Source organism: Apus apus, chromosome 4 (assembly GCF_020740795.1).
Source record: "Apus apus isolate bApuApu2 chromosome 4, bApuApu2.pri.cur, whole genome shotgun sequence".
NCBI classification, from domain to species: domain Eukaryota; kingdom Metazoa; phylum Chordata; class Aves; order Apodiformes; family Apodidae; genus Apus; species Apus apus.
This window is the reverse complement of record NC_067285.1, coordinates 81,117,670-81,140,800: the sequence shown is the minus strand read 5'-3', so window position 1 is coordinate 81,140,800 and position 23,131 is coordinate 81,117,670. Positions and strand designations below refer to the sequence as shown.

General features: G+C 37.0%; 1 protein-coding gene across 11 annotated transcripts in view; it reads right to left on the bottom strand.

Moving 5' to 3' along the window:
* The window catches only part of TENM3 (teneurin transmembrane protein 3), a 503,658-nt gene that overhangs the window by 95,866 nt on the left and 384,661 nt on the right, over nt 1-23,131 (bottom strand). For 10 of the 11 annotated variants that reach the window (XM_051617407.1, XM_051617408.1, XM_051617409.1 and 7 more), the window contains one exon: nt 3,764-3,886. In XM_051617407.1, the coding sequence (XP_051473367.1) occupies nt 3,764-3,886 (123 nt within the window). Of the gene's footprint in view, nt 1-3,763; nt 3,887-10,562; nt 10,596-23,131 lie in introns of those variants that run through there. The other variant, XM_051617415.1, reaches the window with a different exon arrangement.

Below are 23,131 nucleotides of genomic sequence, written 5' to 3'. Positions count from 1 at the left end.
AGAGAGGTGTTAAGTGGGGGCTTGTATCATCACCAGTGTTGTGCCACAATGGTGTTGCAGTCACTGAAAATGTCTCACTTACAGAATCATCGTATTGATCAGTGTTCTGCCGAGAAGAGGCAGTGAAATATCTGATCTCAGAGAAGCCTTTTTTGTTTAAACACTTTTCAGGATGAGTCTGGTGCTATTCTGACTTTGGACTCAACCTTTCACAATATTCATACGTTATTTTAGAAGATAGATCTGTATTCACTATTTCACATCATGTAAACATTTTTTTTTACCACTTGCTTCAAATTTAAGCATGTTGCATCATATAAATTCACACACTGATGACTGGTAATCACTAAACAATAAACAATTGTTTGCAGTATTGATCTGCAGCTTCCCCTACTACATTTGAAATGAAAAACAACTTCTCCTTACTATTGAAGAGATGAACTAGATGGCTTGAGCAGGTGCACTTTATCAAATAGTTTGACCAAGTTGACAGGAATGCCTATCACTGGGCTTCAACACTTATCCTTAGTAGACTCCCATTTTCTTCACCAAAAAACCCTATAGCCACAGGCCCGTTGAATGCCACACCACTTCTCTCAGAATCATCACTAGCTGTTTGCCCTCCTAAGAATAGGGTATTCATTACTCTTTAGTCCCTGTTGTATCTCAATGGGCACAAGAAAAATCTTAGTAGTGTCATAATTCCTTTTTGACTTTCTAAACAGTAACAGTTCTTATACACAGCTTTAAATCAAAATATGAAATGACACATTCATTTACACAATTTCACAGTGACATAACAATTCAAATAAGGAAGAAAATTTTAAAATACCTAACCTCCTGAATATTCTTTCACTATACTTTTCTCCCCCTAAAATTACTTTTGTCACAGACCTTCCCCAAGTAATCCAAACATACATAAATATTTATCAGTAAATAATATTGATACAATTATTTGTATTTATATTGCTAGATATAGTTATTTAACTTAAAAAATGCATTATTTTTCTGTATCACATACTATCTAATATGTACAATCATTGTATGATGCATTTCTGATACCAATAATCCAATGCATTATAGTTAATGAATAGGTAAAATACTGTTATATTTAGTATTTGTAAACTGTATTCCAACAGTCTGAGTTCAGAGTGGACACAAGCCTGAGTTAAACAAATATTTAAAGCAAAAAACAGTATTGAATTATTATCCAAGAAAAATAATTCACTGAAGCCAAACTCCCTCTCCTCATTTGCAAACATTCTACAGATTAAAACATAAGATATACTGTGAATATTCTTATGCCACCTTATGCAAACTTGAATCATGCCTCTCTGGATAAGCAGGTGATATGTTGCCAGCAGTTTGCTGTTCAGATATAGAGAAGCACTGGGAGAAGGAAAAAATAAAAATCCACAAAACAAACAAACAAAAACCCTTTGGAAAAGTCTTATTCAGTGATTCAGGTTTCACTTAGATGATTTGCATTTAATGATTTAACATGCTTTTACTGCCAATTTATGAAAGCTGTTTCTAGGTAAACCACAGCTGAATTTTCTTCAGAGGTCATAAGGATGCATTATCAAGCTTAAGCTTTGCTAATTCATAACACAAAGTACCTGTACTTCTGAATGGCAAATGAATACCTGGGATGGAGGACACAGGGGGCTATAATTTTCTGACCAAAGCAGGCCCAGGACTATCCAATGTTTAGATGAGAAAGTCAAGGAAAATGCCTGGCCCATAGAACACTGGGAATTTCTCCCATCTAAATGAGAGTATCAGGGATATTACCAAGGGGCTGAAGAGGGGCAGTACTGAAAGTTGTTCAGCTGTCAAAAGTATCCAAACCAAGGCTTCATCGATTCTTCCTTACAGTTTTCAGTAACTACTATGATAGCAGAGGGCTCTCCTCCTTAAATTTCGCATCTGGTCGTCACACTCCCTTTTGCTTAACTTTCCTTCTGTGGTTTAAAATGTGTATTCTCTTGTCTGTCTGTTGTTCAGTATAGATGTATGCTGACAAATGCCCACTTACCACATTCTGCAGAGGACAGCATTTTAAGAGTGGATGGAATTAACCCTGTTCTCTTGTACAGTACTTAGGGACATAAGGAAGGAAAAAAGGGATTTGATATACTTATTATTTCCTTTTACTTTTTAACTTGTTAAAAAAAAAAAAAAAAAAAAAAGGAAAATTATCATGGGAAAAAGAACAATTTGTTTTTATAAAATATTTGCAAAACGTATATATTTTAGACAAGAAAGTATTTTGGCTGCCGAGGGCAAAAGACAGTGGGATGATAAGCTGTCCAGTGCAGCATCAATATTCATTAACCATACAGTAGCTTTTTTGTTATTCATTCAAAACCAGCTAAGAATACAGAGAGAGATAATGAATATCTAAGTGCAAGAAAAAGGCCGGAGCGTAAAGGAAATGAAAAAAGAAAAAGTCTTACTGGAGAAGTTTCATATGCTGAAAAAGGTGACAAAAAGAATGAACTGAGCTGTATGTTTTCTATAACTTGTAGCTGTGATGACTTGAAAAATTTTCAAGATGTCAACTGTTGCTAAAGGCTTCCTCTCCTCAGCTATAAGGAGGTCACAGCTCTACCTTGTGGAAGGGAAAATGGATTTTTGTGTAATGAAGAAAACATCGTATTCATCAACCATTTAAGTCAAGTTTTCCATTCAAACCTATTGATTTTAAAGTGTCTGTTAGCCAAAAGTGCACAGGCTCTTAAGTGTTTTGAGAATCTTAAAGGGCAACATGGAAAAAGGTCGATAAAAATAATCCCTTTATGTGGTTTGTATTTTAAAAGCTCCTGCAACAAAATGAATAAAGTTTTGGGTTTTTTTACTTTATAAATTGAGTGGATGATTCAGACTGAATATTATATGCTAGAGACTTTGGGCAAACAATTGAACGTATTATACATGACCTATTAAATTCCAGAGAGAAATTAAAAATAAAACATCATCATCTATAGAGAAAAACACAAGCCATTCCATAGTGAGGTCAGCATGCAGTAGGAAGCTCCTTGACCATGAGTTGCCTTCTAAACACAACTAAAAGAGAAGCTTCAAAAATATGAAAATCTACCTGGAGAGCCTTTTCTGGTGCCAACCTTTCTCTTCAGAAAAACAGATTATGTCCTGCCTGTCACAGACACAGCTTTTGTCTGAAAACTATCCTGAGCTCTTTGGGACTCCTGAAGATTGAACCTTGGTAGTCACATCCCCCATACGAAATAGTATGTCCTCTCATCTTTGGCTGCCTGGCTTTGTTATGGCCATTCTGCAGCACAAGACCATGGCCACCCCAGTCTCTCAGGCAGGATGGTCCTAGCCAGCCTAAGCACCATCCTGCTACCTCTGAGGATGCCACAACAATCATTACAGTATCAAAGATTTTAGAGTAAGCGGAGGTTCTGCTTCTCTGGATGTGATAAGAGCTCTTCTGCCCTCATCAAATATTACATGTGAATTCCCATGAGGAATTTTGCTTGACAGCCAGCTTTCCAAGTAAGATCAACATCATCGCCCAGCATACATCACTCTCTTCATATGCTAGGTAGGAAAAATGTTTATTATCTGTTTATCATCTATATACCTATTTAAAATTACTATTACTTACAAATGCTCTGTACTTCCATGAAATATACTGAGTTTTGGGGGAAAAGGGTAAAATTCTTGCTATGTAAATAACACACAAAGAAAGGAAATGCTCTGAGAAAAGTAAATTGGTGGCTGTTTCACTTACCATTCTCTCCAGCAGGTACTGTTACAGGATGTGTTGGTACAGTATCAGAATTCACTTTTCCATTCTCAAATGTATCATTTTCAGTTTGCTGCAACTGCCAGTTGAGGCCAAACAGATGCATTGCTGGTGGTAAAGGATACAGGTTATTTGATGCTTTTAACCACAACGACAAATCGCACAAGTAATGGCTTCCCACACTTCTCAGTGGAATAGCAACTCAGAGATTAAAAAATTAAATTACAGGAACAAGCATTCACAGACTAATTCAGCTTAGCAATGGCACTAAGCAATTACTACCACTGTCCTTTAATGATACAGTGCTTTCGGTGAATGCAGATGACAGAAAGCTCACCAGTGTCATTTAGAGTCTTTTACAGGTCCCAAATCAATGTTCAAAAGGATAGGCAGTAATTATGTCCTTCTCTCTTTATTCATTTTTGATCCATCTGAAGAGACAAATCATTTAAGTGAGCCCCTGAACGACCTACTAAAATAAATAATTTCACCAGCAGATGGATCCAATCTGGTTAGCCAGAAAGGGAAAAAAAACAACACCAGAGGAGAGGAAGGAGGGTGCTGTGGGTGCTGAAGGGCTAAACTAAGACAAGAACAGTCCTTTTCTCGTTGTCATCATCACCCTGCGCAACCTCCAGTTATGTGCCCATTCTCCACACGAGTCTACAGAATGAGGCCAAGACCATTAGCAGAGCTGGAGACACTGGGGCACTGTGCTCTGACAATGATAATGCTTAAGTTAAGTTTCTGAACTGCTTAATTCTCCTCAACCACTTTTATTGGAAAGGTGATACTATGTTAAAAACTTTAGCTAAGCTAATTACGAAAGACAGTCAGACTTTCATATATTCAGGGGAACTACTTAAGGAACCTTGATATCACTAAAGAACAATGAATGAACATATCCTCTAAACTTTTAGAGCAAAAATATAGGAAAAAAAATCACCTTAATACTGTATTGTGATACATGTAACATATGTGATTTCTTCCTACCTGTGGTGTATTTCCTTCTCTTCCATTGATTCTGTGATACCACCAAAATTAATGTTATTGTAAATACTCTAATTTGTGTCTGATATAACATGGCTTTGCTTATTCTATGACAGCAGTTATTTTCAAAGCGAAAACATTCTTGCATTGCTACTGGGGAAAAAAAATACACTGGGAAAAAAAAGTGTAATCATGTATTTTATCTATTAGTGCAGAATACAAGGAACATAATTCACAGTTTCATATTGCTTCTGCTCCTTCTGCCTATGAAAGAGATCACTGCTATAGTCAATGTTACTAACTTATTAATTCCTCCTATCTAAATGACAATCAATTCTTCATCTCTTTTGGTTTCATCTCTGATCTTTCAACCTCTCTGTATTGACCACAGCAACCCTTACTTAAAAGGAACAGGGATCAGTGGAATTTTTGTCAGGCAGAGAGCAAACACTGTAGAATTAAGACCCTCTCTGCTAGGTCTTTGCCTTAATCCCTTCCCTTGCACTCAACAACAACAAAAAAAAGCCCAGAATGCAACCAAAAACCTATTACTGAATGTTTCAAAGACTGAAATCCTCACCATAGATGACATATTCTCTTTGTTCCAAGTCTCTGATTCTACTAGTACTCGTCTCTCTCAGCCCTTAAATTGCTTGTCAAAGCTTGATAATGTAGAATGCTCCTTGACCCTAAAGTCTGATTTCTTTTTCCCCCTCTCATCTCTTGTTAAACCATAAATCTGACCACCACCATTTTTGGCACATCACTAGAATTAGCCATTATTATTTTGGCCCTACCTCAGCTGAAATTCTTATTTATGTATTAATCATCTGATGATTATATCTGTCTTAATATATTCCATCAAAATCCATAGGGTCAAAGTCTACTATCTGTTGTACTAGTTCACTTCACTGGCAGCAATGAAAGTCTGCATATAGCTGAATATTTCATGATTCAAAGCAAGTGTATTTCTTGTCTTCAGTCTGGAAGTCTATTTCACCTCTCCTAACTTTGCTGGCTTCTTATCACTCCTAATATTCTACAGGAGACAATAAGGAAAGTGATTCATTTTGTATCTCTACAAGTGCATCCTTTCCAAACACGTGAGCTTAGAACATCATTAACAGCTCTGTCTGCTGGAGCTACATACATGCCCTGTGCCTCTTCATGCCCCTCTGGGAGATCAGAAGGGGAAGCTCTGAGATGACCTTCTAGCCATTCCCTCATTAATTCAAAACAGCAGGAATTTGAAGCCTGCAAAGTCACGGACTAAGTGATCTATATTGATCACATCTCAAAGAACCACAGTTTCTACAGGGTAAGTGACAATTGCCTTTTCTTTGTGTTTGTACTGATGTGAGTCCTGCTGTTGATCAGTGTCAAAGATGGTGACTAATAGTTGTATCCCTCAAAAATACTATTGCTCTCTCAATTTGATGCTGAACTAGTGCCAAGTTCAATAAACAATTTTTAATAAAAATTTACAGATGGATACATGCAGCTGTTTCACACAACATAAATACTGGAGTATTCTTGAAGCAGACAAAAAATATTGTTTGACATCCAATGACAACCCAAAACTTACAGTGTGTATTAATACACTATATAATTAAACTTTTTAATCTCTCTGAGACAGCACTATGGACACTACAAACATATGAGAACAGTGCAAAGAATCAGGCCTCTTCATACAGGATGAAAATACAAGGCACATTTTTTAAAGACAGGGAACTTTAACGTGGGGAAATGGAATGATTCAGACAAATTCAGGCACTATTTTGTCGATTACTATTGGTCTCTTCTCAGTAAGCCAACTATATAAAAGCAAACTTTAAGCCTCTATCAGTCTTATAAGGACAGCTAAGCACCTGTTAAAAATCCTTGATGCCCCATGAGTTTGAGAAGCAGCACCTGGTACCGGTAACTGCACACTCAGAGCACAAACAGCAGGGGGTCCAAGACCTGCAAGTTAAATATTATGAACTAGTTCTGAATTTCCACAGGGAGAAAGATGCAGGCAGAGTCCAATGGTGTGTATGTTTGTTGGATTTCCTCAGATTAAGTCTTTCTTCCGCCCTTGAGATGGGGATGTAAGAATTCAATCCCCTTCTCTGTTTCTATTATAGTCACAGAAATGGTAAGTTTACTTCTTTCTATAAAGAATTGGATACATGAAGCAAAATTACAGGAAAAACATATAAAGCAAAAGATATTTATCTATTCTCAGCTCCTATTTTAGTTCCAAATCTAATGTAAAGAAGTTTCTTGATTCTTTGATTGGATGTTGTCTGTCAGGTTTGGTTTATTTCCATACATTTGGGCATTTATTTGGTGTTATATGATGACAACGAAGACAAGAGACCCTTCCTAGAGTAACTAGTTCTGAGTCTGCCAAATCTACGTGGGTACTCACACTGGAACAATTTTCAATACTGTCCTATATTTGATGGCATCAACAACTTTTCTGAAAAGGCCAGATGACTCTAACCAGAAGGCATGAAGCTTGTGATGGTTGTGGTCTGTGACCACAACAACTCAATTCAAATAACCCAAAGCTGCAGTCACAGATGAACCTTCAGGGGACAGGAGAAAAGATGGGATGCAATTCCAAATGTGCCCATAAACTCTAACAAAAGCCTCCTTTTATCTGTATTAAGACTGGCAAGATTGCTCCCATTGTGGCACAGGATGACTTTTTAAGCAGAGAAATTCCTGGAATAGGTTGCTCAGGGAAGCTACGGATGTGCCCTCCCTGGAAGTTGTTCAAGGCCAGCTTGGATGGGGTTTTGAGCAACCTGGTTTGGTGGGAGGCATCCCTGCCCCTGGCAGGGGGGGTTGGAACAAGATTAAAGTTCCTTCCAACCCAAACCATTCTATGATTCTATAAAATAGTTGATGATATATTCTGCCTATTCTGCTGTTTCATTCCCCATCTGTATTTGCCAGAGTAATCTTTAGCTACCAACAGATGATCTTCACTCATTGGAGTTACAATAGCATTTTACCTTGGGACTGAAAGAGTTGTTTAGGGTGGCATTTGAACTGCTACTGGCCAAATTATCAGCATTATGTACAGCCTTTAGAATGTGATGATAGTTTAAATGTTGAGGATCCCATTCTCTCTATCACAGTGGGAAGAAGAGGGAACTGAGAGTAAAAAGTCCTCTAGCATCTGTGCTGCATGAACACAGCACCAGTGTCTGAGTGGCGTGGGTGGATATGGCTGAATTCTCCAGAACACATCTCAAACTTGTGAACAGTAATCAAACTACCAGTTAAGCATTTGCCTCCTCCCTTTATATTTCTGCAAAGCGAAACATGCCAAATGGACTGAGATGCAAGAGTTTAGATTAAAGGAGTGCATTTAAACCTACAGCAGCATTGATGTTAAGGCAAAAATGCTATAATTAGTTACAATCTATTAGGTAATTTTACCATGACCACACAGTTCACTGAAGGGTTTCTGGAACAACTTAAACTGCTTTTTGAGCCTGGCTGATTTTACCTTGCCTGCTGTAACTGAGCTCTAGTTATTTTGGTTTGTAATCAGTGTTCAAGGCCTTAATTTCCACTCAATAATTAAAACAGCAAGCAAGAATACATTTCACTGCAAACATTTGAAAAAAATTATTGCTCATTTACACGGTGTAAAGCATTTTACAATAATCTACTTTAGAAAGAAGTTGCTGCTATCAGGCCCTTTCATTCTGGTAATGTTGCCAGCCCATTTGTCTTGCCTGCTCCCTTCTCAAGCTAGTATCAGCTGTGCTTCATGCATTCTCTTTACAAGGAACGTGTGCTTGAGCAAACACACTATGCTGTCACTTCAAAATCCTCCTTGCGACTGTCTTCAGCAAGCCAAAAATAAATCACTCCCTTTATTAGCAGGTGGGAAGACAGACAGATAATTAGGAAACTACGTGGCAGAACTAGAACTGTGAGAGCTGGCAACTACCTGCTGCATTCGACTGGGGAGTGCTTCCCCTTCGCTGCCCTGCTCACTGGCTCAAAGTCCTCCTCTGCCCAAGTAATGAGAGGCACAAAGAAGATTTGTAACAAAAAACAAATTGACACAGCTGTTTCTCCTTTTAGCAAAAACTGAGCTTGTCTGGATTTTTTTTTCTCCTCATACACTTGAATGGTAAGAGGATATGAACAGGTAGTTGATAAAGAAATGATACAGTTGTCAGCATCTGCCACTATCGAGGATGTAGCCCTGAACAGAAAACAAAGTTTGGACACAGATATGAGTATACATACAATGCTGGGATTTATGATTGCTATCAGAGAGAAAGATTATTTTTTTTTCTTTGTAGAAAAGAGTAGCAGTAAGCAATAAAAAACAGAATAAATTATTTAACTATTCTGGTCAAAATTCAAGGGCGTCTCTAACTCACCAGGATCAATCACATTTTTTTAAAGTACTGCAAGTGACAAATAGGCTAATAAGAAAAACAAAGGACCTAGCAAACACCTTATGAGCTGTGCAAGTGAAAGCATTAAAGATGCAGGTATTAAGGATGAACAAGCAAAACTGTACACGTATAATCAGAGGCTTTATGGATATAAGTAGCCCTGTAGCAACTGAGAGGTAACTGAAGTTTGAGACTGCAGTCTCTGAAGTACCGGGCAGAAGTAATTCAACAACTTCCATTCTGAATTAGGTAAACTTATTTTTTTTTCCAGTGAAAGAATTCTAAAGGTGACAGAGTGGATTTCAGGGGAACAAGAATTCACAGACAGGAGGATTCTTTTAAGCAGAAAAAAGCAGAAACAATTGCCTGATTTGGGAAATGGACTTTTGATGTTCCTCCAGCTCTTCTTAGAATAACGACAGATGAAAAATTAACACCAGACAGTAGAAAGAAAAAAACATTGTCTGTCTCTAAGTAGCAAGCATCTCCCCAAAAGCTCTAGAGATAAAGCCTGTGATGTATGTTCTATAAACAAAAAAGAACTTGACACTGTGGGGAAAGCCGGCAAGAGGACCTGAATGATACTGGCAACCCTCCTTCCCTTTTCCCATGTGTTTTACAAGGTATGGTAATCAAGTCTTATTATTCATGAAACTATGCTTGAAGATGAGCTTCTTGCTAAGTTATTGAACTCATCTTCCAGGACTGCTACTGCTGGGTGCTACTGCTTTCAAACTATGATTTACAGAATTGCTTCCCTAAAATTAATAGAATTATATATATTCACACTTGCACATAAGTAAAGTGAATATAATTTATATTTAAAGCAATGCAAAAAGATTATAATTTAAACTAAGCAAATTGCAATTATTGCTCAATCTTATTGAAGGATTATCTTCTAGTTCATCTCCCTGTTGGCAATACATTTTCAAATGAAATGTTTGAACATTGAAGTGGTTTTCAAAATTATCTCCCATATATTTTTCTTGCAGCTATAATTAGAATCTAAACCTATTTTATTCTGAAGGACCTGGAGTGGACCAGAAGATGTGCAAATCAACTGCCAGTGATTTGCATTAATTTGCTTTTTTGTAAGATAATAGGATGCCTTGGATGTTGCTGCAGATCAAACAGTGAATTAAAATAGTTAATTAAAATTTTAAATAAAGTGAATGAAAAGTTACAGAGACAAGTTCTTTATTTATTACTGTTTTTCTCAAATCAACAAAAATTTCTAAATTTAAAAGAATTTAAAAGTACATGCTTTTGAGTATCTTCAAAAGGTTAGCCACCAGAAGCATCACATAAAAGCTTCTGAACCTATATTCTGAATGTAAAACATTCCAGTATAGCATTATATGAAAAAACTTAAGTGATACCCATCAAGATCAATATGGTAACTGAAAAAGTGTGGCCTCTTTCCTCTTATCCTGAACTGTTGAATGGGTCCATTGATTTTACCGTTTCACCTGCAAAAAAAATCCAACCTTTATACTCTATTCCTCATTTTTACTTGGAATCTTCTAACAAAGAATTTGTAAAACACATCACAAAAAGACTGTCTAGAAAAAGCATAGCAACAAAGATATATCTGCCATCTACTATGAAAAAACTTACTTTCTTTGACTATGAATCAAAGATGATTATACACCATTTTAAAGTATTGATTGATGCATTTGAACTGTTAGGACAGATGTGTGGCAGTCTAAGTGTAATTACTTTTACTACATCCACTCAAAAATGGAACATTTCTTCCTCTGAAAACTTGCAAGGCTAGATGTCTCATTTTAGTTGTCAAGCTAGGGACTTTTTTATAACAATGGTCTAATTCTGTCAAGGGCGTTATGCGAGGCACATTCAAAGCTTAAGGGAGAATCCAGATTTCTTAAAATAGAAAAAAGATCATTATTCTATAGGCTCTTATTTAAATAAGATGTATCTGTTATGTCTTATTTCAGATTTGTCCATTTATTCTGATGATGACCCAACATTCCCCATTATGTAAGAGTCTTTAGTATTACTTAAATAACCTTTAGTATTATTCTGGGCCTTTGTCCTCAACATAGCCTTTTTTTTTTTCCCCACATACTGCTGTTCACAGCTAACAAGATGGTGAAAAATGCAGAAATGATGGGGAAGTGCACATTAGATTGCTGACTCCTTTAAGACAAAGGTTGTTTTCAGTTCATACAAAAGCATGAAAAACTTTCCATAAATTTTGGGTTCTATCTAATAAAGTCATAATTAATGATTTTGTTGTCAACTATTGTGACGGAGAAAAAAAATTCCCCTGATGCATGCTTTTCAAGACTGAGTTAAGACTGAATTATAGTTACTTCTCTGCATTCCTTCAGGCATTTTACTCCTTTCTCAATCTGTAACTCCTTCCCTCTCCTCCCTTAAACTCACTTTTTGGAAAACAGTTGACACTTAGGTTTGCGCTTCTCTATTTTAGTTTTTTCAACAGCTCACAAACCAAGTCTTGCTCAGGGCAACATCCTTTAGAACTCAGCTCTCATAAAACAGAAGTGTTCAGAAAAGCAATGCTGATGTAAAGTCTCAAAATTCACTCTCAACCTCTTTCTTAGGCAGGAGGATCAATGAACTGGTCCAACCACTTCTATAGTTTGAAGGCCTGACTTATTACCAAAGAAACCAACCCCAAAACCCAAGCCCATATGATCATGCATAACCTATTTGCATGTTGATGGCATAAAGAAGTGCAGTGTGATGAAAAAAAGATTTAAGAACCAAAGGAAAAAGAAACATAGGTCAATTAATGTGATGTTCAAAGGACACACCGAGCTGGGATTTTATAGCATATAATAAAATACTTGTGTTGCAAATTTCCATCTCATGACTGGCTAAAAAAGATCAAAGCTTTCTTTATTCCATATTAAGAATGACAGAACATTACAGGAAACATGTAATAAGAAGAAATGTAATAAGCTTTAATAAAAGATGGTAATAAGGTTTGATAAGAACTTTTGGAATGTCACCAAATCTGGAATTTAAGATGAAAGCATCTGCATGTAGAGATTGTAGTGTGTTATTTGGAACCCCATGGAGCTAAACTGTGATTAGAACTACATATTTTTCCATAAATTAGCTTTTGTTTTGAATGTCCTGCTGAGATCATATACAAGTTGATTGAACGTGCATGTCAATATATAGGTTTTCTAATCCTTTGCTGTTTGTTAGGCTTCATGATATCACGATTAAAGCAGCCCACTTGTAGATCAAAGGCACATGACAGAGGCCTAAACAAAATAACCTATTAACTCTTTACAAAAATTCTTCACAGTGATTTAGATACACCCACTATAATTACCACTCACCTACCTGAGCTGTGCAATTATGTAGATGCTTAAACCAAACACTACATGCAGATTAACTTGCAAAACCACAGAATTTCCACTTAAATCCATACTTAAAAACAGAACGGACATGCTATGTTCACCATCAAAGAGGCCTTTTTAACACAACCCTACCTTATCTCAACACCTCTAATATAAACTTGTAAGTCATTAACCGTCTGCATAAGCAAACAATCTTGTGGAAATCCTTGGTTCAAAAAACCATGGTTAAAGTCCACTCAGTGATAGCTTTCATTTCCATCACCCTCTGTTTTAGCTCAGTTCCTTATAGGGACATAGTTCCTCACTACATCACCAGGAATCATGACTGCCTAAGCAGCAGCATGTCTGGGCCAAAGACACACAGGAGGGACTGGCTACCAGATGGAGCATCCTTTATTATACAGTCATTAATGCACTGGAATAACATACCAGGCTCCTCCAGAGGCCTCACTGAAGTGAGATGTGGCTTGTATGAAACTACTGCTGTAAGCAGAAATGTACTGTAGGTACATGAAAAATATGTGGAGGGAGAAGATGGGCTGTTCTCCACAACTACTAATAAAGAGCACACTGAAAAAATAATTTATCTTGTATGACTCATGAAAGGAACTTACGAAAACTCTACTGTTAACTGTTTGTAAGGCCAGTGATTTGTTGCTTGCAAGCCAGTTTGTAAGCCACTTACTATTTTTTAAGAGTTTTGTAAACCTTGGGGGAAAAAATTAGGATTACAGTTTCACACAGATTTTTTTTTTTTTCCTATTAAATGAAATTAGACATGATACTGAACTATAAAATCTTAGAGGTGACATTAATAACAGGCAGTCCTAGCTTTAAACTAGCAGTCAGTTATAAAATTGGAGCAAACCAACTACTCCATTGGCTGTGTGAAGAGATACTGGACCAGTAATAAGGATGTGTTTTAAAATTATCCTCTATTTCTGGCTCCAGCTGAATTGAAATAACAAGCAGGATTATATATCTCCTTTTCAAGCACATGGATACCTCAATATCATAACCTCTACTTTGAGATTACTAACAGGACAGAGACAGAAAAAGAGTTTCTGGAGACCAAAATGTCAGCAAATAAGTTGGAAACATAAAGAATCATTCCTTGGCAGTGTGAAAAGATTTGGATCCAGTCCAATCAGGACTCACTGTCTAGGAAAAATGCCACAACAAAAACTGGTGTGAAACTTGGCATTTCAAAGATGAAACTACAGATGAGTTTGGAGCTTTCACAAGTGAAGATAAATTTTTCATACCCACTTACTGTTTCACCTTGTGAAACTCATGTATAACAGTGGTTAGCAAAGGGTGTTAACTCTAAGCAGCTGACTGTTGTTTTACAGTTTTCAATGAATATTACTGAAACAAAAATACTACTCTTCCTGTACTATAGTAATGGTAACTTAGAAGTATTTTTCAACAACAAAAAAAAAAACACAGGACACATACCTATTTCTTTACTTAAGTGTTTCTAATTTTCAAAAGGGCTGATAATAACTTATAATATCCAGTCCCCCATATTCTACAGAGTTATTAAAAGAGATGCTTTTATTTGATCCTGTTTCATCAAATATTGGCAAAACCACTCTGGGTTTGTTTGCTTGGTTTTATTACTGAGGAAAATTAAGCACCTCAAATGCAAATGTCCACATCATCTAAACAGTTGCAGCACATTTGCTTTTCCTGTATTATAAAAACAAGCGCTGTTATAGGTGATGATTCCTAAGAGACAGTTTCGTGATTTTGTTTTTTTGTTTGTTTTGTTTTGTAAATGAATGAAGTTGTCTGAAATGGCATAAATGTGAAAATTAAAGATCTCATATTTAAAGATTCCTTTCTACTTTAGAGGACACCTAACTTTCATCTATAATTAATCACTGTAGTGGGCTAATTACACCTATATAAATCCATGTGTTCTTGCAATCTCAGTCATAAATGTAACATCAAATGATACTGCTCACAGCAAGTTTGGACATACGTACTTGACCATTTTATTTTAAAGTGCTTATGGATGGAGAGGTTAACCAAAATCTCATCTAAATCTGACATTTTTAACAGCATGTATTTTTTAAAACATTCAAAAAAGAGGTTCAAGAAAAGATGGCTCTTTACAGAAGAGATATGATTTATGAAAGACAAAATTTATACACAAAGCTGCCAGTTTTAATACATCTCCAAGGGCTGGCTTCTTTCTTCATAGACAGTTAACAGCCAGTTAGAAATTAATCAAAACAATCAGCAAAGAAGAGAAGACTGCAATCCTATGTCCACAACAACTTAGCTGTCTGAGTAATTTAATCTCTGCTTTGCAAAATCTCTTAAACAAGCATATATTTGAAGTTTTACATATGCTTACATAATACTAAATTATTCTACACCATTACCTACATTGATATAATAGGAATTACATCTGTAAATTGCTCTAAGCTTGCTACTTATAAAAAGAAAAAGTATCTGGTTTAATTTAACTTCATTTCTCATTAGACTGAAAAATCGCTACTACTTGGAGACCTGGGAGAAGATTATAGGAAGGGTGCCGCAGGGCCCACCACGCTGCAAGAGATTTCAGGATTTCCAAAAACACCATCCAGGTTTTGAAAAATCATCATATTGCATCACAGTGTGATGGCAGAATCACACAGTGTAGAACAATGTCATCATGTCGTCTTGCAGTTTATTATTATACCTGTTATATTGCGAGGATTACCAAGTTTCAATTTGGTCCACTGGGCAGAAGTGGAAGGGTGACAAGACTATTGCCAAAAACCTTGTGATAAAACTTAATTAGAATACAAGACTTCTTCAGAGCAGAGGTGGGTATGGTCCATGATGGATTTACTTTTATAATCCCTTGAAATCTTGCCAAGTCTCTTTGCACCTCCTCACTGCCAATTATATGTTCCTACATCCTCTGTGTGAGGATTATCTATCTCAATGAACATTTCACTCTCAGTGCCACTAACAATAATAGCATGTGATACTACACCAATCAAAGACAAATACCACACACTCTTGAAATAGTAAATATTATATTACATTTTGCACTTAGACTGAAACACAGTAACAAGATCTTTGCTTAAAAAACATCAGCCAAAGGTATTTTCCACAATGATATTCTTGCAAGAGACAAGAAAGTATATTTAATGTTCATGCTTCAAGCCTTAGATGTTCAATATGTTTAGATTTTGTCCTATTTCAGTGAAAGATGTTAAAAACATTTTCAGCCCAGTAAGGTGGTGAAGTATAACAATTTTATTTTCTGACTAGTCATTCTCTGTCTCCCTGTTTTGACTGAAAGAATGTGGTAAATGTAAGAAATTAATTATATTATTGTTTATAAAATATTTCCACATTGAGGAGGCACAAACACCTCATCAGCAATGCTGTAAACATTTTATGAAACTCATAGATATCTAAAAGTCATAGCCAATTTATTTGAAAATCTGAAAATTCATCAAAAAAGCTGAAAATCTCTGCAATGCATAAAGTCACAGAAGCACTAGCTGTAATATTAAACTTTATGTTAAAGCATAAAAACAGTGTGGAGGGGCACCTGTGTATTTGAATACTGGCATTTACAAAGCACATATCAGAAATGACTGAGAGGGGTTGCTTGAACTGATGTTAGTAAGGCGTGGCCTACAACTATCAACTATCCAGCTTTTCTAGTTCTCTGTTTAAAGATTACGGAGAACCAAAATGGAATTAGGACATTGGTACTTCGGTCTTTGAGGACTTCCCTAAGGTCCATTCAGGATGCTAAAATCCTTTAGAAATGTCAGGAGGTGGTTTCTACCTGATAGATAATTGTGCTGTACTGCATTCACCATGTAAATGAGCACACACTGAAGGCCCAACTGAAGAGGCAACACATCCTTTCGTCCTGCCTTGTAGTTAGATCACATACCTTCTCTGACAGAAGAGCAACATGTGGCACCAATGTCTAAAACAACAGGGAAACAGATTTGGACAAACAGAGCAGAGTCACATATGCTGGGCAGTTGCCATGACAGGCTGCCAGCTTCTGGCTGCCCATGACAACTGAGTTGAGGAAGACCTGGAAACATTCATTCTGGAGAGAAGCAAGACATCACTTTGTACCTAATCCACCACTTCTTACTTTGAGAGGTAGCCACTTACAACTCCCACCAAGACTGAACTGATACTGGAAATCTTTAATTTGGGAAAAGAAAGGATGACAGGGAACACTGCTTCTGTCTCCAAATGTGCTAGAGACACCCAGAGACTTCCCTAAAAACCCCATGGATTGTTTTGATAAGAAGTTGTCTATGAGTTTTGATAAGAAGTTGTCTATGAGTTTGGAAGGAGCGAGGTACTTTCTATAGTGTTGGAGACACTGGCTGCCTTCACAGCTCCAGATACAGGCACACGCTGAATGAGAACATGATGAATTGATGTGGTTCTCTTAAACTGAAACACTGGATATGATGAAAAACTTCTTTACAGTGAGGGTAATGGAGCACTGGAATAGGATGCCCAGGAAGGCTGCACAGTCTCCACCTCTGGAGACATTCAAGACCTGCCTAGACACATTCCTGTGTAAAGTGCTATGGGCTATCCTACTTCAGTGGGGGAGTTCGACTAGATCATCTCTAGAGGACCCTTCCAGCTCTAGCAATTCTGTGATTCTGTGAAGTTCTTGGTGGAACCTGACAACACTAAGAAGCCACGCTTGTATAGCTGATATGCTTCTCAGAAGGTTCACAGAAGAGAAGTTTCACTGCTGTAGATTTTTGGATGGTAGTTTGAATACACTGTGGTATGTGGATTTGGTAAACTAAAATCTCAGAGCACTTTCTTCAAATTATGACAACAGACCAAGAGGAAAGGCAAAGTATTTCTGATTTTTTTAATATATTTTTTTTAGTATTAGATATATAGACGTTTTAGTTTACCTCAATGCCACTTATCAGATGCAATGAGAAATGGGGTGAGAGCATAAAGCTGGCAAACTAAAAATCTGCAATGTATCTGCAGACAGAGGACTTATTTCCAACCCACACACCTCAGTGAAGCTCCAGGGATAGCTTAAGGTCCCAGCACAACCTAGGGAAGCTGAGAGAAATGGGGAGAGAATGTAGAGAAATAGAAGTTCTTGACTAAGCTCTCAGTGACAATAGCATTATAATACTCAAAATTAAATGCAGGTCAAAGAGAAAAACAATTTCTATAAACACATAAAAGTAAAGGTGATTAATGGCAACCAAACTATTCTCCCTCATGCCTGTTAATTACAATACCTATGCTGGGTATTGTAATAAAAATTCCATTTAAATGGCATTATTAATTAAGTTGTTTTCCTCATTCTTGGCAGTAATTGAGCTTTACAAATAGTAGAATAATGTCAATTTGGCATTACAATAAAAAAGAAATATTATATTTTTCTTTATTGATAAAGTAAAATAGATTCCTTTCAATTACAGGTATATTTAGTCATTGCTTTAGTCACAAAAATCCAGTTCTATAACTGTCATTGTTATAAGTCCATTTGTTTTGGGGAGGGTAGTTCTATCCTACTGCCACTGAGCTCAATCAGAAAGGCATCTGGTTCTCCATAGTCTGGGAACAGATGTGAATGCCAGCAGCTGTCATTCTAAATACTGAGTAATACGGCAGAACTACAGACAACAAACTCAGAAACAGCACCGGGGACATGGAAAGTTAACCTAAGTCTGTAGAAACAGAATTTTTTTCATTTTAAGGACTCCTTAAAAACCATGTGCAGGATAGCTAACTGACCCTCAGCTGTAATTTTAACACCCTGCATCCTTATGTGTCAGGATCCCCTAATGATGAAACTTGTTTGCTATTTTTCCTGGCCACATTCTTCTTCTCTTTCTACCTTAAAACCTCCTAAGTTGTTCTGCTATTATTCTCAGTAAGTTTTTGAAATAATGCTGAAGATAGCTGTCCATTTTAGATATCTATTGGCATACATATTTTCAGCTTATTTTAGATATCTTGAGATAATTATAAAACAGTAACATTTTCAGATGGACAAAAAGCATGAATGCACAACACAATAACCACAGACTAAGAACAATGTATCTATTTTTGTACAAATGTGGAAAAAAAGGAATTATCTGTAATTAACAAATGCAGCTTTCAAGACTGGTATCTCTTTTCCATTCACATTTAATTTGCAATTTGCATTATGACTGTGGTTATCTCTGTGTCATAGCAGAACAGCAGTTTTTCTACTGTTTCTCATAGAATGAAATATAAACTACAACGTTTCCCCAGAAGATGTTTCAGTTAAGTCTAAATGTTAGCTTGCTTTTCTGTCCAAAATGGATTTGCTTAACTGCTCACAGCAAGCAGTAGTAATAAAAACAGTCCTGTGGCCTTTTTAATTAAATAAAAATCCTTTTCTTCCCTAGAGAAGAGATGTTCTTCTGTTATCAGTGATATTTAAATATTTGCTTTATCACAAAGAATAGCTGTCTGGTGTATATTCTTGTCCTGACCACTGGCTGTAGAGTTAAGGCTAACAAAAAGATCAATCCCAAGGCACACAGAGGGCAAAATGCTCAACAGACTTGGAAGTACAACAGGTAGTTGTGAAGAAGCCAGGACCGCTAACTAGGTCAGGTCTCACTGTGTATTCAAATAATGTTTTATGTTGACAGAAACCTATTTAGCAGACAGAAGACAATATTCATGACAGATCCATGTGATCTGTCAGTATGCAACTCTGCAATCTAGATGACTGGATTTGGTGGTGTAATTCCAACCCTGACTGAGGAAAACTGCTCGCCTCTTTGGTTCTACGCACTGTGCAAATGGCACTAACTTCTTGAATTGACTTACATCATGTCAAGATAGTGCCACTATTGCCAAATAAATTTCTAGGGAAGAGAGAGGGGCCCCAATGTCCTCAAATTCTCATTGATTTCATCCAGTTGTTGAATACAAATTAAAGAAGAAATAATTAGTACAGTACCAATCAATCTGTTAATGTATCTGGTCAAAGTCTGTGCTATGCAACAACATATTGCAAACAACTCCTCCTAAATGATGTAGTTCTCTGTCATTGCACAGTGGATTTTTCCATTAGGAAAAAAACTCGCACAAGAACAACTAACTCCTCCCCTTAATAAAACTAAGAGTGAACAGAACTCAAAAAGCAGAACTGAAGGATAGAGGCTATATATGAAACTTTGATTTGATGGCCATGTTTGACCAACAAATTGCTCTACAAAACTTTCCCTTCATTCATTCACTGCAAATGATGGATACTGAATGAGGCAGTAAGCGCTGGGGAGAAGGACAAAGCTCTGTTTTGTTTTGCATATTGTAAAGCTGGACTGTTTCTGACTCTCACACAGACTCCCAGAACAAAGTTTGGCTAAAACTACTGATGTGTATATAGAAAGAGGTCAAACTAAGGCAACTTCCCATTTCTTACGCTTTCATGGTTTAAAATTTAATACTGCGCTTCCTAGCCTTCCAAACAGGGGAATTCTAAAATGTTCATGTTGGAAAACAAATGGTAATTTTCTTTCTTGGTTGCAAATCTGATTATGAATAGCAGTTAGGTAAAAGAGCAGCTTGAAGAAACTCCAGTGTAATCTTGATCCCCAAGAGGCAAGTATATATTCTTGAGTCCCTATTTTTTTAAACTCGTTCTTTCAGGGAGCTTTTATTTGAATATTTTACTCTAAACTAGAGCTATTTTTTAATTCCACTATTCTATGTATTCCTGCATTATCTTTTGGTTCAGCACTTGCATATTCCTGTTGTTTAGCTCCTTATTTTTCAACCATTTAACAGTACATGAAGCCTCTAAACAAAGGACCAACATTTTCCACAACTCACTTCTAATTTCTCCAAATATTAGCAGATCTCATTGACAAGAATGGTAAATGTAAACATTTTGTACATGGCAAAATGGTTGAGAGAGACCACAAGGGCTAGAATAGCAAGAATATGTGGAGAGGCTGGAAGTGCGACTTACTTTCCTTTAGACTGAAACAACATTATTAATTTCTTGTGACCCCCAAGACTGCATATCAAGCGGCCTTAAGATGCAGTGTTTGCTCTGGTCTCTCTCCCCATGCTGACATTCTCTGCTCTCACTCCCTCTTTGTAGACTTTGTAAATGTAGGAGTCTTTCCTGTCAGAGTGACGGAAGGAGTGCAAGACAGACCAGACTCTCAATGCAGTTCCTACCTCTGGCTGGGCGAACTGACAGAGCAGTAATTGACTGAGCAGTTCTGCCAAGGCAGACATGAGATCTAGCAGACTGTCTCTTTTGCCTTATACTGCCTGAGCAGAGGCAGTGGGATCTGAAGTCACTTTCACTACTCCATATCCACTGCACCTAAAATAATCCTGGGCATGACAAATTCAACTCTCTGCCCTTCTTGAGAAGGGCCTGCTTACGGCACTGTTCACTGGATGAGCGGTCCTATCAGTTCTTTATTCTGCAGCTGCCACACTTAACACAGTGGAGATCAGCCACCCTGTTTTTCTTATCAACATGTACTGGTGTATTTTGCAGCAAGGGCTGTAGCATTTTCACACCTGTGGCAACGTCACTCTGTGAAGTTCAAACTGTGTCTCAAACTGGCTTTACAAATATGACACACCATCTCAGCTGCTGCAAACCTCAGCAGGCAAGCTGGACCACTGTCAGAGACCTGTCACAGGACGCTAGGGGTCACACAATATTCCTTCCCATCTTTTACATTATGATCAATTTCCTACTTAGTCATTTCCCTTTCACACCTATACTATGAAATGGTTAACAAAGATGAAGGACGATTTTCACTTTACATTAATGATTTCCACCGATTTATACTCAGATGGTCTGTTAAATGGACAGTATTTCTGATATTACATCTGTAGAGATGGGAAAACCACATATATGTATCAGTGTAATCCATTCCTGGTTTTATGGACCCAAAGTTCTCTAGAGAGTGGCCTCTGAGTGCTGGATTTTAGATTTAGATTGCTGAGTTAGCTGAACTATGTGAAATACCACCAGTAGGCAAGGAGCTCCCTATTGACTATGGACAGAAAAAGGCCCTTGTGCATTCTTTACTTCGGGGAAGATCTAAGCTGGCATGTGCTCATGAAATGCTGTCCAGCTATATTTGATTTTTTTAAAGGCTATGTGAGTAAATGATGTGTGGATCTGAAAGCTCTCACTGGAAAGCTCAGCTCTTTTTCCCAAACACAGGAATAGAGGCGCATTAGACATGCTTATATTTCTTTATGTGCCTGTGGGAGAAATAATCCAGTACAGCTGTCTTCTTGTGCCCCTCCGATTCATAAGTAATCTGGGTCTTTGGGGCTAACAAAGTGTAGAGCTCAGCTCAGAATCAGATCTCCAATATTTTACTATCTGTATGGCTGTTTTTCACAGTTCTAGACAGTGATATTTCATACTGAATTCCTTCTTTCATATTTATGTATTTATTTAGTAGCAGATGTTTGCTTCTGATGGTTTATGAGGCAATATTATGGAGACTGAATGCAATTATGTGTTTTATAAATGGGATGATTCAATCCCACTTTAAAAAAGATGTAATGGCAATACTCAACTCTTAACCACACCTTTCCACTCCCGTTCACTTTCACACAAAAACCCCACAAATACAATGACTGAAAGGGACTGGACAGCAGTGGCAAGCCCTACATTTGCATACGTGCCTTTTGCTCTTTGGGACTGGCAGCTGAGGTGGAAAGAAAACTCTGCTTTGCTGGGGCAGAGAGCTACTTCAGCTACTCAGCAACCCAGTGTCTTGCATTGTTTACAGGAGCTTCAGCCAAGTAAGAACTACTTCAAAGGCTTTATAGAGCTTATGCTGTGCCTTGAAGTCTAGCAAGGCTGTTTCAACAAAGGCAATGAAGATTTAATAATAATAAGGTCTTCTTGGCTTTATTACTAATCTACAATGATTTTAAAAAGAGGGAGGGAAGGACATACTGACTCGCCTCTATTTTCTTTCCTTGACTTTTCAAGTCTCTGAATCTGAGTGCAACCAATACCAAACAACCAGACTCTTACACTACAATTCCGTGATTCCATGACGTATATTTACACAACTGTGGTGACTTAAACTTCTAATTAACAAATCAGTTAAAAGAAAGCCTTTGAAAACCTCTTATGGACTCAGGTGAAAAAATCTGAAATCTGGACAAAGCCACAGAAGAAGTTACATGTACAAACAACGGAGCCTGTTCTGTTCCCTTAATAAAGCCAATGATATTTTTCTCACAGACAAGCACTGCCTTCACTAACTGCCTAAAATTCAAATTATCTAGTAATTATAGCGAACATTTGTGAAATTCAATAATTAAAGAGATTAAGAAATAAAGGATATCCTCTAAAATAAAAATAGATAAATCGAATTTAACAAACTGAGAAATGAGAGAATAATTAAAAACAAACCCACGAGAGGAAGAACTCTCCATCTTCTCTGCACATTATCCTTCTGGATTTTCCCTATTTTGCAATCAAAAGTCTGTATTAGACTTTTTCTCTAGCTCTATACACAAACATATGTAAGTTTAATGGTGAAATAAGTGATAGTTAGCATTCCTAAACACTG